This window comes from Pleurodeles waltl, chromosome 12 (assembly GCF_031143425.1).
Source record: "Pleurodeles waltl isolate 20211129_DDA chromosome 12, aPleWal1.hap1.20221129, whole genome shotgun sequence".
NCBI classification, from domain to species: domain Eukaryota; kingdom Metazoa; phylum Chordata; class Amphibia; order Caudata; family Salamandridae; genus Pleurodeles; species Pleurodeles waltl.
The window spans coordinates 558,075,168-558,093,709 of NC_090451.1; the positions used below are offsets into that span (position 1 = coordinate 558,075,168).

At 42.4% G+C, this 18,542-nt stretch overlaps 1 protein-coding gene across 3 annotated transcripts in view; it reads right to left on the minus strand.

Moving 5' to 3' along the window:
- WDR59 (WD repeat domain 59) overlaps positions 1–18,542 on the minus strand; it is an 813,082-nt gene that overhangs the window by 422,929 nt on the left and 371,611 nt on the right. For all 3 annotated transcript variants that reach the window (XR_011199955.1, XM_069217643.1, XM_069217642.1), the window contains exons 16-17: positions 971–1,127; positions 489–558 (exon numbers count right to left, since the gene is read on the minus strand). Coding sequence is in view for 2 of the 3 variants with exons in the window: in XM_069217643.1 (XP_069073744.1) it covers positions 489–558; positions 971–1,127 (227 nt within the window). In the remaining variant the exon portion in view is untranslated. The remainder of the gene's footprint in view (positions 1–488; positions 559–970; positions 1,128–18,542) is intronic.

Consider the following 18,542-nt stretch of genomic DNA (forward strand, 5'->3'; position numbering starts at 1 on the left):
CTCAACACATTAACAATGCAGACCTCACTTGGAGTGCTTTCCGCAGTAGTTCCACATGTAGTCAATTGTCAAAATACTGTAAAAGGGTATATGCCTCCATATGAAGCACACTAGCTCATATTTTTGTCAATCTTTTATTTATGTCAATTTTATTTTTGTCCACTCCAGCGGTTCCCCTCCTTCATATTTTCCACATTTCATAACAGAAACTAAAAAATTATAAAAAAATGTCTATGTTACTCAAAACATTAAAAAGAAACCACGCTTCAACATACATCACAGGCTCTCAGCTTCTGAATTCTAATGTATGGGAAGCAACAGTGTAAGATGTTAGTTAGCACACTGTAGTGCATACGCAATTTTCAAGATCAAACGAAATCCAAATCAGAGGCGAGATGTGAGAAAAAACTCCTTGATAATGATCTGATGAAAAAAAAACAGTAAAAATCAATACTAAAAATCAAAATAAACACAAGGCTAATCCTCACCTCGGCGTTGGCTCTGTAGTGGAGACAGCACGGTGCATGGTCATGGGTCTTGTGAAGTACACCAGGTAACCTGTACAAACAGAAGCAAGATCTCAGTCTTATAATATAAACCAGTATGTAATGGAACACTTAGAAAGATCACAGAAGAAAATATCTTTATTGATTGAAATTAAATAATCAAGGCTGCCATGTTTCTTGGCCAGTGCCATGTTAAAATGCATTTAGTCATCACTTTACTACTGGCATCCCATGAGTTGTTCTCAAAGTAGCTGTCAAGCACTTTCAAATAATTAATTAATATTTTTCTTCTAGTTTACATGCTATACTTTAAGGGCCCAACATCTATCATATCCCTTCTGTTCTTAAGGATGACAAACATTTTTGACACATACTTCTAGTTATAATGACTAATAATTATCCTACACCACCAAAACCAAGAACTAGGATTTGTTTACTTAGTAAATGCACTTGGCCAACCTTACCTGCACCACAGAAGCGGGCTCCGGATGTTCGGGGAAAGGGTATATTGGCATCCTGGTAAGACCCGTAGGCGTTGGTGACCCGGGCAAAAGTCGGAAGTGGAGGAGTCACACTGTTCTGCAGGGCATATGGGTTACTAGATGGATTGTCTTCTTGGTTCTAAAACACAAAGGCTACATTGGGACACTTTCGCCAGCTTGGGTTTATTCACACTGACAGAAATATTAAGTGAAAGAAAGAGTGGAAGAAGGCTAGAAAGAAAGAAGTATGGTCATGTACAGACTAGAACCACTTAAAGCAATGAACATGCCTCAGCCTTCGTGTGCTCTAGCTGCTTGTTGCATTAAAAAATTAGACCTAACATTTGCAATGGCTTGAAAGGAATACGTTACTTACTCTGTAAGCATCTATTCATAACGTGTAGTGCCATGGATTCATATGCTTAGCATACTCCTTCCATCTAGTGTTGGGCTCCGATGTATGCAACTTGCTTTTCTTCGAAGAAGTCCTTCAAGTTACAAGGTACAGGGACTCCTCCTATAGCCTGTGTTGCGAAAGATTATCCGCTTCTTAGTTGGATTGCTTTTTAGCTCATCGGGTGAGCTTAGGATATTAGCAATATAGTGACAGAAAATATTAGCATGCGAGTAAAGATTTAGATAAAGTATTAATAAAGAAGTAAATACATCAACCAGTAGCTTCTGAGGAGGCAGTGTGAATATGAATCTACAGCACTACAAACTACTAATAGATGCTTACAGAGTAACATATTCAATTTCTAACATGTGTTTGCCATAGACACATATGCTTAGCATTAACTGTAAAGCAGTGCTCCCCAAAAGTGGTGGTTACCTAATTAATGGTTGTAGAAGCTTACAAAAGTGTTTGTAGTACAGCTTGACCCACTCTAGCCTATTGATAAGCTAAGACATCACCACAATAGTGTTTGTGAATGTATGCGGGTTATTCTATAGAGCTGCTTTACGAATATCTGCTAGTGGGATGTTTCCTAGAAAAGTCACTGAAGCTCCTTTTTTACGTGTGGAATGAGCTCTTGGAGTTAAAGGAAGTGCTCACTTTGCTTTGAGATAGCAAGTCTGAATACATCTAACTATCCATATTGCTATTCCCGCTTTGGATTTAGGGGAACCTTGTTGTGGGTTTGAAAAAGCAACACAGTTGCTGCGTATTGCAAAAAGATGTTTTTCTTTCTATGTAATACATCACTGCTCTTTTAACATCTAGTGTGTGGAGAGCTCTTTCTGCTACTGAATCTGGTTTAGGGGAAAAAAAACTGGTAGCACTATTATTTGGTGTAGAAAAGTGACCACTTTCTTGGCATGGTTACTTCCATTTTCTGCCTTTTGTCAGTATGTTTGACTCTGTCCACAGGGATCCTGCTAGCCAGGACCACAGTGGTTATGCTCTCTCCTGTAAATGTTGGTAACTGAACCTTTTTATTCCCACACTTGGCATACTGGTCACCCCATGTGAGACCCTAGTATATGGTACCCAGGTACCCATGGCATTGGGGTGCCAGGGAATCCCTATGGGCTACAGCAGGTATTCTGCCACCAATAGGGAGCCCATGCAAAGGGTTCTGCAGGCCTGCCATTGCATGCACCCAGTTTCACTATAGGTCACTGCACAAGGTCACTGTACCTACGGTAGGCCCTCTCAGCCCAAAGGGCAGGGTGCAGGTACCCGAGTGTGAGGGCACCCCTGCACTAGCAGAGGTGCCCTCAGAAACTCCAGTTCCATTTTCCTGGACTTCGTGAGTGCAGGGACGCCATTTTACGCGTCACTACCTATGTCCAGCTACATAATGTTAACTCTGAACATGGGTATGTTTGGAATCAAACAAGTCGGAATCAGTCCCCAATACTGTTGCTACGTTTGGAAGTATGGTTCTATGCACTCTGGGGGCTCCGTAGAGAAGCCCCAGCATTGCTACCACAGTCTTACAGGGTTTTTCGGGCAGCTCAAGCTGCTACCACCCTTCAGACAGGTTTCTGCCCTCCTGCTGCTTGATCTGATCAAGCTCAGGAAGACAGAACAAAGGATTTCCTTTGGGAGAGGGAGGTAACACCCTCTCCCTTTGGAAACAGATGTGACTGGTTTGGGAGGGGTAGCCTCCCCAAGCTACTGGTATGCTTTGAAGGGCACATTTGGTGAACTCCATGTTCACATCATTTCAGGGACCCCCAGACCCTGCTCTGGTGCAAAACTCGACAGTGGAAAGGGGAGTGACCACTCTCCTGTCCATCACCACCCCAGGGGTGGTGCTCAGAGCTCCTCCAGAGGGTCCCTGGGTTCTGCCATCTTGTTTCCAAGGATGGCAGGGACCTCAAGGAGCATCTGAGTGACCAGGCAAGGCAGGTGACATCAGGCTCCTCCTGATAGGTGGCGACCTGGCTAGGTGACCAAGCCCACTCTTAGGGCTATTTAGGGTCTTCCTCGGAGGTGGGTCCTTAGATTCGGCTTGCAAGATTCCAGCAGGACTCCTCTGCAACATCTACTTCGACTTCTAGCCACTGGAACTAAGACTGGACGCTTCAGGAACCGACAATCTGCATCCACGAAGAAGACTCTGCTTGCAACATTGTTTCCACAGCTACTTCCAGCTCCTGCAACATTTCCCTGGCTGTGCATCCTCTGAGAGTGGAAAGTCTTTGGTCTGCACGAGAAGGAACAAGGAATCTCCCTTGGAGTAAAGGAGTCACTCCCCTGCACCCATAGGCAACTACTGCAATGACGACTGAGTGTGTGGATCTCCTCTCATCCTGAGTTGCCTGGATCCTGGATCCATCATGGGTGGTGTTCTGGAGTAGTCCTCCTGGTCCTCTCTGCCAACTGTCCAACTTTGGTGGAGGTAAGCTCTTGCCTTTCCAGCAGGACAGTACCCCCGTGCACCGCGTCTCTTGTAGCTGCCAAGGGTTGTTGGCATCTCCTCCAAGGGATCTTCGGGCTATATGAAGCTCCGGCCCCCAACAGACCTTCCTGCGATGCACAGCCCTCTGTGTGGTTCTCCTGCGGCATGGGATCCCTTTCTGTAGTGCTGCGTGGGCTCATTTTGTGACTTCTGTGTTCCCATCCCTGTGGGACTCCTGTGGGTGCTGCCTCTGCTTCTGTGGGCTCTCTGTGTCGCTAAGGGTCCCCTCTAACTCACCCTCCTGGATTGAGTCCTCCTGGGCCTTGCTAGTTCCTGGCAGCACCACTTTTCCATTAACTGTGAATTTGTCTTTGCCAAGGCTTGTTGGTGGAATTCCTACACCGACACCCATCTTCAATATTCACTTCAGCGTGGGATGTCTTCTGCATCCATGAGGAACTCTTCTCTGGCTCCAGGGCTGGAGTGCTAACCTGTACTTCCTCACCGTCGACCAACTCCTGCAAGTACAGCTGGGTGGGTAGTAGCTCCTACTCCTCCTGGACGCCACTGACACTTTTGGACTTGGTCCCCTCTCTCCGCAGGTCTTCGTCTCCAGGAATCCACTGATGGTTTCTTACAATCTTGTCTGGGTGTCTTCTTTTCCTTCCTTTTGGGAGGTTTGGGGAAATTCCAGTGATTTACCCCTGCTTTCCTGGTGGCTGGGTGGTACTGTGTTACTTACCTCTGTGGTTTTCAGGTACTTCCAGCTCCCCTCTACACATTCTAATTACTAGATTGGGGTTCTGTGTTCGCATTCCATTTTTTTATGTGAGAATGTGTCCTCCGTGAGTTGGGCAAGTAGTCGTCAAGCATGTAAGAGGTCAGAGGGCCATGGAAAGTCCTGTGACCCCGTAGTAAATTTGTCAAAGTTTCAGAGTCACTACTGACCGGAGGACACATTCTTCATAACTCCCATTATCATCTTTTACTACCAGCATTACAGTTTTCTAGTCTTATATGATTGGATAACAGGTACCTATAAGGATATAGAGTGTGTTACACTACTATCTAGAGGGACTTTTCAGATGCTCGTCCATTATCTAGCCTTGAAAAAGTCACTGTGTGACGAAACATGTGTTGGCTGTGTCTTACCGAATGACATAAATTATCTTTTTTTGAACATCAAGAAGACTACTGTAATATACATTTTGGACCTTCCACACCAGCTTTTACTGTCACACTGTATAACTATTGATATTCATGAGTGCTGTGGTCTCAGTTGTACTTCTGTCTCCTAGATAAGCCTTGGCTGCTCATCCACAGCTACCTCCAGAGAGCCTGGCTTCTAGATACTGCCTATACTTCAATAATAGGGGATACCTGGACCTGGTATAAGGTGTGAGTACCTTAGATACCCACCACACACCAGGCCAGCTTCCTACCATTGGTTCACATGGAAAGTTGATACCACACTAAGGAGGAACTCTGGGTTCATACAAATTACTAACTTTAATAGATATACTTAAAAGAAAGGTTCTTCCAACGTGAGTTCTGGTACCTCACTTATTCTTCTAAGGGATGTGATAGCTACCAAAAAAGCTACCTTCCGTGTGAGGAACTGTAGATCACACAAATTAAGTGGCTCAAATGGAGGTCCCATGAGTCCAGTGAGAATGATATTAAGGTTCCAAACTGGCCCATGAGTCCAGTGAGAACGATTTTAAGGTTCCAAACTGGTGCTGGTGGTGTGGAAGGTGGAATGACTCTTTTCAGACCTTCCATAAAAGCTTTGATGCCTGGAACTTTAAAAAGTGACATATGTTGTATGTTTTGCACATAAGCAGTTAGAGCTGCTAAATGTAGTCTAATTGGTGCCTATGTAAAGCCTGCTTGTTACAAATGAAAGGGATAACCAAAGACGCCCTGTACTGTTAGTGATAGTGGTGGATTTGTTTGTTCAGACCGTAATGTACAAATCTTTTTCAATTGGCCACATAAAATACTTGTGTAGTTGGTTTACGTATTTGTTTAGAATGTTCATGCAGTCCTTTAGAAGGTTATGGTGTCCAAATTCTAAGACCTCAGGAACCAAATTGCCTGACTCAGCTGTGAGGGAATTGGGTGTATTAATCTATTTTGTTCCCGAGTTAGAAACTGTGGCCATTAAGGTAACTTCTCATATGGCACTACAAACAGTTGTAGTAGGGTTGTGGACCATGGTTGGCATGCCCATGGTGGGGATATTAAGATTAGTGTGAGGGATGTTTGTGTGAGCTTTGGAACCACATACAGAATGAGCAGGAGAGGAAGAACAGCGTAAGCAACTATAACTGACCAGTTGATCATAGGGCATTGCCCTTGGTTTGGGGGTCAGGAAACCTGGAAGCAAAGATTCAGCTTTTTACTTCTGTTGAGTTGCAAAGAAGCCTATCTCCAGTGTTCCCCACTGTTTGAAGTATGAGTGGAGAAGTGTAAACTTGATTTCCCACGTGTGTACCTGCTGATGTATTCTGCTGAGCACATCAGCAAAGTTGTTTTCCACCCATGGTAGGTATTCTACTAGGAGGTGGATTTTGTGATGTATGACCGAATGCCATGTACGCTCTGCTATGAAGAAGAGCTGTATTTTAACAGTGTCCTCAAATGTTTTAAGCAACATTAAAGGGGAAGCAGCAGCGTTGGCCATTCAGTAATGGCTCTGGGAGATTATTCAACAGGAACAGGAGAGCGAGCTGCCAAAGATTATCTCCACAATCTATACTATTATAGGATGGGATAGACCAACCAAACCACTACCACCCCTAAAGAAGGAACTAAACAAGCACAAGAGTGTTCTAAAAAATTCTGGGATAAACAAAAACAAAACAAAGACAGAAGAGGTTGGCGAGGAGAATCTCTGCAACCGGAGACCTCTGAGAGATGGTATCTCCGAAATAGAGAAACTTTAACAATTCCTGATAGATACCAATATGCTGATACACGTCCCTCTCGTTCCTTTCAGGACACAGCAGAAAAACGGAGTGAGAGAGTGGGACGATCAGAAATGCAAAGTGACTATGCCAAGCCAAAGAAGGACTTACAACGTTCCTCAGAAGCTTATGTTAAAAAAGAGGACAAGACTCCTCAACAAAAGCCTCAATTTAAAAAGAAAATTGCAATTTCAATTAAAGATGCCATCCATGCTGAGAACACTTTTGAAGAACAGGACATGGGCATTGACTCTGCTAGAAAGCACGGCAGAGGTTACGATATTTCGCTAGAATTTAATGGATCATCTGGATGTGACGGCAACTAATGACTTTCTTGTAACTGAGACAGCGGACAGGCGCCTCTCCCCTCCCGACAGGGGTTTGTGAATTAAATATCCAAACTGATTGCACCATTGAACTAATCTTCTGGGAAGCACTAAACTAGGATATGCTATTGGCAGAAAAAGATTGGTCACCTGAATTTGCCAGCAAGCTTCCACATGAGACGATGTCAATTTGCCTTCTTTCTCAGTCCTGGTTCCACAATTTGTAAAAGAAGCCTATGCAGCTCAGTGGGCTCCGGCACAGGCTCCAGTATTGTACCGCAACCATGTAGGGTGGGATAAAGATTCCGCCTACCATGAAATACCCATTAGGTACTCACAACCCCAATATCCTTTTAAACATGAGGCAAACGCTCCAGTGAGAGAGATTATCACATCATTTGAGTGCCAGGGAGTAACTGAGCCCTGTGTCTATGCAATGAATATTCTGTTATCCCCTGTTGCAAAACCAGACCATTCATATAGAATAGTCTTAGACTACAGATACCTAAACAGTCACACACACTTATGAAATACAAAATGCACACAGCGCAGCACTAATTATTAACAGTGTGCAAAAAATGCAAAACAACCATGGATATTTCGAATGTTTTTTTCTGCCACAATCTAGCTCCTGAAAGTCGGGATCTAAGCTCTTTTGGCTCATTAGGCTTTCAGCTGCACTTTTATTGCATGTCACAGGGATATTAGAACAGCCCAGGGCTGTCTTCATCCAAGTAACATCAATACTACATGATACTGACTCTAAGGCTTTATCCAATGTGGATAACATCTATCTCACAGATGACGACCTCAACATACACCTAACCAGGGTGGATCGGATTGTGTTAGGATTTGCCAAACAGGGCTACAAATTCAATTTTAAGAACACTAAAATTGCTTTCTTTAGTGTCCTGTTTCTGGGATACAAACTATCAGATGAAGGCAAGAGCCTGGCCCTGTACTTTCTAGAAAAATGCGCTTAACTTCAACCTCAAAATACCATTAGGACCCTGCAGCCATTGCTGGGTTTCTTTAAATTTGGCAGAATATACATATTGATTATGCTCAATGCATAAAACCACTCTATGATCTAATTCGTCCACATTTTTCAAGCAAACACTGGACAGAAGAACACACACGCATTCTGCGAGAACTACAGCAGGACATGCTAGAAGAAAAACACTTACACACCTGTGACAAAACAAACTTGGTCATCAGAATAACTGCTGGTGCCATTGGGTTCTCTTTTGTCACTTTTAATGAGGGTGACACCGTACCCACAGCATACAAACCTAATTTGTACTTAAACACAGAACAATGTTTTGCAACCACAGAAAAAATACTGACTGCGGTACAGATGGCTGTCATCAAGAAGAGGCTACCTGCCCAAGGGAAACGCATTATTGTCGCTACCCCGTTGCCAGTCCTCGAAGCAGTCACCAAAGTCAGCATTCCAAAAGCCAAAGCATTACATCCACATTGGATCTAATGGGCAACCTTCCTGACTGCCACTGATGTTGATTACATTTTTTTAGCCAAAACGTCAGACACAAGAATTTCTCCAATATGAACAGGAGTACCCTGCACCTACTAATATATTATTACGTGACCAAACTATCATTTACACTGATGGTTCAGCACAACCAGCTGTCAGTACTAAACAGCAATACTCAGCTGCTTGCGTAGCCGTAAGCGGGGTGATGAGGGATTGTACCTTCCAACCTCAAAACATCTACACGCAGACCCTAGGGGACTGCACTGCATAACTGGCAGAGCTTAAGGCTCTTGTACTGGCACAGGAACATACGGATCCAGACCAACTAATACTAATTGTTTGTGATTCATATTAATGTGTCCAGTCGTATAATGGCTCACTAAATCACTGGCACCTGAACGGCTTCAGAGATTCCAAAGGGAATTCCATCAAACACATGTGGAGGAAGGTAGGTGATCTTCAGGACAGACTACCAAATGCTCATGTAGTAAATACATTGGGACATTAACGTGTAGGAATACAAGTTGTAGGAAACACTTTGGCTGATGAAGCTGCCAAATTTGCAGTGGGTACAGCTTCTGTTGCTGCAATTGCTCATTCTCATACGAGGTTGGATAATGAGATGCTGGCTGCTGAAAAAGCTTCAGATGAAGACAAGTCTTTACCAAAAGCATAGCCAGCAAAAATTCCAATATTCCTACCATCTCCGTGCCCAAAATAGGGCATTTGCAACCATTCCAGGGGTGGGAGATCGTGTGATCCCCAATCAAGACCAGAGATTAGATCTCATCAAAGCAACAAATGATAGTGTAGCTTCTGCTCACGCACATATGGCGGCTACAATATTTCTATTGCAAAAACGCTTCTTGTGGCCAGGTCTATAAAACAGACCAATCAATATGTCCTTTGTTGTGACATTTGCCAGCAAATTAACAGGTCCACCATCAAACGTCCACCGCAGACATCCCTCCTAATTTCCAAACAGACTTTTACAATGTTTGTACCTGGACCATTGTGGTTCCTTACAACCTGATGGTGCAAATAAATACATCTTAGTCACTGTTGATTCCTGTTATAGATTCCTGTGAGTATAGCCACTACAGTCGGCTGACGCTCAGACTGGTATTAAAGATCTACAAATCTAAATCTGCACATATGCAGTTGCAGCATTCCACTGGAACCAGGGCTCTGCTTCTGCTTCTAGGGGATTCAGAGACACCATGGGGACGATGAGTGTTCAGCTCCATTACTCCTTACCCTAGCATTTAGAGAGAAATAGGGCTGTGGAAAGGAGGAACCAAGACTTAAACAGTCCTTAAGAGTGAGAGTAGTAGGTTCAGGCCGTAGTTGACTTCATCACCTATATGGGGTCCAGAGAGCACTAAGTAATCTGCCCAAAAGGTCCTTGGGAGGTCACATCCCATATGAAGTCCTATTTGGGATACCTATGTATGTCCCAGATCTTGATGGCCCTGGTGCGGTGGCAGCAAAGACATGTTTGACATAAATTAACGTGTCGCTGTTTTACAGGAGCTACAATACCATCATGAAAATTAATCTGCCTGCGCCACCACCTTGGGAATAAGGGATTAGCCAACAACATCTACAGGCTGGACTCCTAAAGTCGGGGATCTAGTGTGTGAAAAGATTGCTGTGAAAAAAAAGAGTTCGGCCCATCCTACAAAGCACCGGTTCCAGTCCTGTGAATACAGGGTACCAGAACTGTCATCCTACCTGTGCTGCCTGGTTCCAAAGAAAACATATTTATTTCAATTGATAACGTCAAATTGCACCATGTGGCCGATCCTGCACAGTAGACCAAGAGGTGCTTTGGGTAGTACCCATTACCGTCTCACAAACCAAAAAGATATACCTCTACAAACAGTAAACAATACTTCTGCAAGTACCAATGCTACAAATGCCTCTTCGAGCATGGGGAAGGTGGAGAATGGGCTTCTGCTGATTCCTGTTACCACTTCATCGACAAGAAACGTCAGAGATGTGGAGCTTTATTATTCCAATTCAACACAGATGGATGACATTGTCTACTATGAACCACCATAACTAATGAGTCCATCCACAAGCTCTGCTCCGGGCTGTGTTTGCACAGACTGCTTCTGGTTATTTCATCGACATTGGTGACTTTTCTAACTCATCTGCTTCTGCATATGAAACTGTATCAAAGACACAAGTTCTTCATGTGGCCTAAAAAAATTACTTAATTTATCCATGGTACTATCTGTAGATACTGTTGACACTGCTTGCCTTTCTGCTTTGGATTGGTTTTCGTTATTGACTTCTCCCTCTTGATAAATGGTCATTGTCTTCCTGAATGCTCTGCCATCGACCTAGTGGATGAGGCTTTGAAACCTTACCTATCTTCCCATAAGGTCCGAAGAGACTTGTCACTTGTGGATATTTCTGCAGGTCAGATTTCAGATGGGATTGTTTGGGGATAAAGTATCATTTGATATATATGGTCCTACTGAGGTAATTCAAATTCCATATGTGTTTAAAAATTCAAAGAGTGATGTTATTACACCTGGTATTGTTTCACATGATTGGGATGTTAAAAAAATTGATTGCAAGCTTTCTGAGCTTGCTTATTATATGGTATTTGAAAGTCAAGACATGTATATGAGCACATCGAATTATGGGAAAATGTTCGGTTATCACCATTACAGACATTACTTTCTGCACCGAGCTAGTACTCCAAGATTAGCTTATAATTACACACAATGGGAACATTGTTCGACTCCATCTGTGGAGAATCCCAGAATATGTGTGTGTGTGTGTGTCATGAATCATTACATAGCATCCGAGAGGCAATATTTACCAGCTTCTCATGGCAGCACGGACCCCGGCACCACCCATCACTCGAAAGGTAATTTATTTTCTTATTTCATGTAGAGTACAAAGTGCATCACAGACCTGTTTTATATATATATATATATATATATATATATATATATATATATATATATATATATATATATATATATATATATATATATGCAAAAAACAAAGGAGAACTCTGGGAAGTTCCCAATTTTAGGTGGAGAGCTGCTCTAGTAAGGAGCACCCTGCAACACCAGCAAACACTCTAGATTTGCTCACCTCAAATGTCTGCTTATCTAGCAAAGTCTTTAAGCATAGGATTAGCACAGTGCTATCCTCGCCGAGCTAGATAGTGACAAAGTCTTTTGCCATTTGTACAGCAAAATCTTTAAGCATAGGATTGACATAGTGTCATCCTTGCCGAGTTGTAAAATGAAAAAAGCCATTTACCACTCCAGGCACAGTATTACAGCTTTGGACTGGTCAAATACCATCCAAGCCAACCTGGAATGAGTAAAGCAACCCCTGACACGTGTTTCGCTCTCATTAGAGCTCTTCAGAGGAGTATAGCTTTGTCCAGACACAGACTCGGCAAGGATAACACTATGTCAATCCCATGCTTAAAGATTTTGCTGTACAAATGGCAAAAGACTTTGTCACTATCTAGCTCGGCGAGGATAGCACTGTGCTAATCCTATGCTTAAAGACTTTGCTAGATAAGCAGACACCCATCTCTTTGATTTATCCAATATTTCAGATACTTTCTAATTGAAGTTATGTGAACCTGAACAATCAAAGCTGCTGTGGAATGAAGAAAGGAATTGCTTAGGTGATTTCAGTTACTCAAATGCTAACTTGTTGCGGCCATATTTTATTCCCCCGCACCGAACACAAGGGATAGAAGTGGCAGACTTGTGGGCCCGCATTGCTACTTCTAATGTCAATTTTGACAAGCTGAGCAGACTAAAGGCGCTACTGTTCCAAAAACATGTGGCTCTGACATCAGTCAAGGAGATCTCCAGATAGCAAGGTCATCAGCTGAGATGCAGTCCCTATTAAATACCAACTTCCCCAAACATTTTGGTGAATTGATTATCACAATTTTCAATGGATCAAATTCTGCAGGGATTGTGCACTTTTTTAAGACTGCTGGTTCTGGATTTGTCAGCATCTTCTGGACCGTGTTGGAGTCATACCTTCAGCCACACATTCACTCTTTTCAAGTGTGTTTGGTGGATTCCCATACCTTTGGCATTAATTGACGGAGTTTTGTTCCTACTATTTTTGATACGTAGTGGCTGTTGAATCTCAGAAAAGCAGAGTGATGGAGCTACAACCAACCCGGTTGTCATGATGCAGTATTTCGGAGCTTACTTGCTTGACAATCTGTAGTTAGATTGGTCATTGACATTTTGACCAGTCCTAACATGTGCAGCCAGTTTTCCATTGCACTTGGTGCCTCTTATATGCAGGAACAGTGTGTCTTGCCATGCAGCTTGTGCCTCCTGTGGACAAGGATATGTTAATCGTGTTGATGAGGTTTCATTCACGGACATGCGCCTTGAGACTGAGGTTGATTCGTGAGCCATCTTATGAGCTGCGGCTTGTGGATATACTGGCTCCATTAACATCTGGCATAATGGACAGTGCTATCATTGCAGTTCACTCTACGCTTGAAGTTTCTGCACACTTCAGCTCTACAGATCTCTCTGCTAATATAAGATCAACTTGTCACTTGCTGAAGTGGAGTCCCTTTTGGTCTCAATCTCCTTTGATGACATCAGAGATTTTCAACAAGACCAAAATTACTGTTAAAATTTGACCACTGGCTTTTTTCAAAGTATAAAATGTGACACTAAATTGCCTTTTAATTCAGCCTGTCTGTTGGCGCGCTTTGTTTGTCAACGTACACATTTTATCTCTTGTGTATGATTTTATATATGCTTTTAGGATTTTAGTTAGAGCATGTCTAGACTTTAGGCTTTGGACTTTGCACCCTTGTTTCAGCAATAGGGGAGGGTGTTGAAGGTCCGTTTTTAGTTCCTTGCCTGGGCACAGTATTTGACTTAGCTTAGGCTTGCGGCCTGTGCCCTTTCACCCAGATAATATGTTCTGTTTTTATTTATTCTTTTTTATTCATTTTAGCACAGTTTGTTACAGTGGTAATGTTTTTATTTTCATAATCAGTCACTATTCTGCAAGAGTGTCATTGTCCGTGTTATGCATGACATATTTTCATCATGTTCTTCTGCCCTGGGTTGACAAGAACAAAATGCAAAAAGCACTAGATAATATTTTTGTATTGCTGCCCTAAGACTGCACAAATAGTCTAGCACTTAGGTACATACCCGCGTCAGGCTTATTTTGCAAGAACAAAGCATGTTCCTTATAAAAACACCTTGTAGGACAAAGGGCATTACAGGGGGTTCCAGCCAGGATTTTCCTCTACACTGTATGCCAGTTTGCAGCTGACCTCAGCCTTTGTGTTTCTACAGAGCGTGGGGTGTGCTTCTTATGGACAGATTTGTCCTACATCACCATGCTCTGGCTAGGGGCTAGTTAACAGGCTTTAGGTAGGAATTATATATTTATGTTTATTGCAATTTCTTGGGGTTCTTCATTTTTACATCTCTGGTCGTCACAATACTGATTTTGTTATTCCTCATTATCCTAATCATTGCAGCTGATGCACTTTATTGTAGATTGCAGTCTTATCAATAGATTTATTGAAAAATATCATGCATCTCCTTTCTTGTCTTTGTAGGTGTAAGAGACTTGAATCTAGACAAAAAAGGTTATGGCTTGTTCACCACGGTTTCCCTGAGGTGTCTTCTGAGTTCCATGTGCTAGGTTGCCACAAATCATCTTTACAGGTTGGGTGAGGTGCTGCTAGAGAGCCAGGAGGGTTGGGCCCACAGCTGCCAACTGGTGTGGGAGTGACTCTGTCACCTACAAGCAGAGTTGCTGCTGCCCCAAATCCAGCAGTCTTGTTGAGATACATTAAGACACTTGCATGTTTCTTATAAAAAGATGGCACTGGCACAGTTACATAGAGAAGTGTTCCATTTGTCCGGGAACCTGAAGCTGCTCTCTCTCGCTCGCTCACTGAGAGGTTATAAACAATCATTTTATATCATTCATACCGTTTATTCATGGAAAACATCCCCTTACGATGGATGATGGAAGGTGAGAAGAAAAGCAAGAAAATTCACTTACATGCATGGCGAAGCAACAATGCATTTCTCTAAGCATCAAATATAAAAATGATATAAGAATATATGAACTAAACACATACTACCAAAATATAATATACATTCCCTGCACATAATAATCATAAATGCATTTGAGCTAATGAATGATTGCAAACAAATAAAGACATATGGCTGGAGGCCTGAATAAGAAGATAAGCAAATTCACAATATGGCGGGCTATGCATACCATTTAAGGTCAATCCCTTGACACTCTTGGAATGATAGTAAGCATACCAGTAAATAGGTGCATATACGTAATCACATTAAAGCTGAATACACATGAATGCATTTTGATAAATGATCTGACAAGGCAATGGCCGGATATCTCATTCACCCATGTAGAAAGATGCACAACTGAGTACAAATGCAGGCACAAAAGCGGAAGGCAAAGATTAGCTATATGGGAAAGAGGAACAGCTAGACCCTTTTTTTTAATTTTATTTGAGTTGTGTGTCACACACAGGCCTTGAAACTACAAATTTAATTGATCAAAAGTAGACTTGATTATGATTTTGATGTTGAAAAATAAATTATGGAATTCATCAATGGAGTCAATGAGACTGCATGAGGTGCAGTAGTTGTCAAAGTTGGCAAAATATGTCTAAAGAGTGTGGTTGACAACACTGTTGTTGAATAAGGCTGGATAAGATGCAGTTGAGCAAGTCATTGCTGTTGGTGCCAAATCAACAGGAACAGGGTCTGGAGAGCCATGGCCCGAGGAACTTACTCATTTTATCAAGGTGCATTGGCAGTAATTTACTGTGAGCCAAACAGGAACATCAGAAACCCTTATTAGAGAAGGATGCAATGTCACACCATAACATTTTACAGTCTTTTCCACAGTAAGTAGATAAACTTAATTTTGTCACAACTCGCAACATTAATCATGAAAACATACATTTTCAAATAGAGCATGGTATAAGTGAATAACAATGCATGTTGAGACCACAACTGGCAGGTAATGCCAGGCTTCATAAAGTCACAAGATTTGTGTGTTATGATATACAGTAAATGTCATAAAGGATTAATACATGGAGAGATGTGTGAAGTGGTGACAGGCTGTACCATGTAACAACCACCTTAAACTCAGATCATCAGCTGGTGTAAAATATATCCCTTCTATTGATAATTCCTCTACAAATTATATTTTTTAATGACACTGTCCAGCAAACATCCTGTTTGGGGTTAGCCAAAGTAGAAGAATTGAATGCGCCCAATATCCCCACACAAGCTAAATTTCACAATTGACAACATTTTTGGTTGGCACTTGTATAAGGCTGTGTCTTTTATCGCGAAGTACTGCTCACGCAACGTGTAATTGTTGGATGCAAAGAGTGCAGTTTTGTTGAGGAGGAGCCAGGGCCCCCTATGTGATTTAAGTGTCTGCAGAGCCCAGTAAATCAATAATCTTGTGCCTGAACTTGGTTTTCACATACTGCAAAGAAAAGATCTAAAAGCTGGCGATATGCAAGTAGAAATAGAATCATTTTGTTTAGAAGATACATACATGGCAGAAAAAGTGTTCTACAATATATCTCTACTCATTTCTGTTTATTTTTCAGAATGTGCTGTGCACTGATTGAATAAAGTATAAATTCATACTGAAAATGAATACTGCTTCTCTACAGCAGGAGCTGGGCCTAAAAGAACATCAATTAGATTCATGTTGTCATGCATTTTCTGAATGGGATTTTTCAAAGAACTGAAGTCAAACTTTGACAACCATGTTTGGCATAACTTTTCAACACTTAGAGGGTCATTATGACCCTGGCGGTCAGTGGTAATGTGGAGGTAAGTACTGCCAACAGGCTGGCGGTACATACCGCCACATTATGACATTGGCGGGTTGGCTGAAGCCAACACGCCAATATATACCACTCCAACCGCCATGGTGGTAGCAGCCGCCGGGCTGAAGATAAGAATCTCCAGCCCGGCGGCCGCTATTGTACTGCCTCAGGCATTTTGACCCTGCCTACCGCCGTGGTTTTCGTGGCGTTCATAATGCCACGAAAACCATGGCGGTGGGCCCTATCAGTGACAGGGAATTCCTTCCCTGTCACTGATAGAAGGCCCCCACCTCCCCCAACAACTTCCCAGATGCCCCCGTACATCCACGCTCCCCCCTTCCAATCCTCCACACCCCCTACACACACACACACACACACACGCAGACATGCACCATGCATACACACACCCACTCAGACATACACGCATTCATACACGCATGCATCCATTAATTTATGCACACATGCGCACCACATTCACACTGAAACGCAGACACGCATTCACATATCCATACTTACACGCATTCTTACACATGCACGCACACAACACTACACATACATTCGCATTCACGCACACACTCATGTACACACCCCCACACACACATACACACAAGACCTCCCACTCCCTCCCCTGCCGGAAACCTGACTTACCTGAAACCAGGGGGTCTTCCGGCAGGGGGCTGGATGCTGCTACCACCAGCAGAACACCGCCAGGCCGTATTATTTCTCATGATATGGCTGGCGGTGGTCTACTGGCGTGGCGCTACTGGTGGTAGCAGCGCCAACTTAACGTCATCTGCCAGCATGGCCACAGCCGGATTTCTGCCCCTCTTGTGGCAGAAATCCATCTGTGGTCATAATTTGGCGGACCGCTGTAAGCCGCGGCGACACTCTTTTGGCGGCCGTCACCGTGGCGGTAGGCAGCATTTACCACCAATCTTATAATGAGGGCCTATATGTGGTAACTGTAGCAAATAAATATCTGTGATCAGGACAATTAATAAAGGTAACAAATGTCTTCCATAAATATTCAGTAACACATTAATAAGATTGGACTAGCCAAAAGAGAACCACACTTGAAGCATAAGATAACATATTATGTGAACCATTTTCAATTAACTGATTTATTTCATCAGTTGTAAAAGTTACTCCCCATTTCCAAAGTGCAAAACGGATGTAATTATCTTTAAGAGCTAATGAAATTTGTGAATCCTTATGTGAAGAAAAATAAACTCTCTTATAAAAAATAATGATTCAAATAACCTAATCTGTCAGGATTCAGCGACCCAAGTATTTCTACTAGAAAAAAAGCATGCAGGTATTTTTAAGCTAAAAAGAACTCACAAAATGTATGAGACTATATAAGTTTATGTTGAGCCTGCAAATAAAAATAAGTAGATGAGTCATACCTTCTTTCAATATCAAAGTATACAAATCTTTCCCAGAAGATCAAAAAGCTATCAGTCCAAATAGTTTCACAGTGTTCAATTGAGTGAAATTACACAATTGACATTGCCTAGCTGATTGATGAATGTAATGGTGTCCATAGTGATGAAAACAAAACATGTTTATGATGAAAACAAAACATTTGTTTGTAATTTTCTGTATCAAGATAAGGATATTTGTTGTCGAGTGAGGCACAAGTATTAAGATCATTTTGGAGCTTTGGACTGGCATGATGAAAACATCATACAATCAAATGCCTAAAAAATAGTGCTCGTACCACTTTTTATGGCCCAATGTCTGATATGCAACCCTTTGCAAAAAAATGCCATCAGGTAACAAGTAAGCACTGATACTGGCAGTATGATAGCTTCCTGCCACACAATGCGAGGACGAATTGAGATGCAACTCTTATATCAAGGGAGATGGAGGAGAATATTTAGGAAGATGGTAGCCTGCACCAACTTCAAGATGACAATCCACAAAAGGAATTATATATTTCCTGCAAAAATCCATATGTAGGACTGTAGGGAAAGGAATGTCCCCGTATGGAAAACAGGCTTATACCCCAGCCCTGCCCAGGCTGTGTGTGTAAC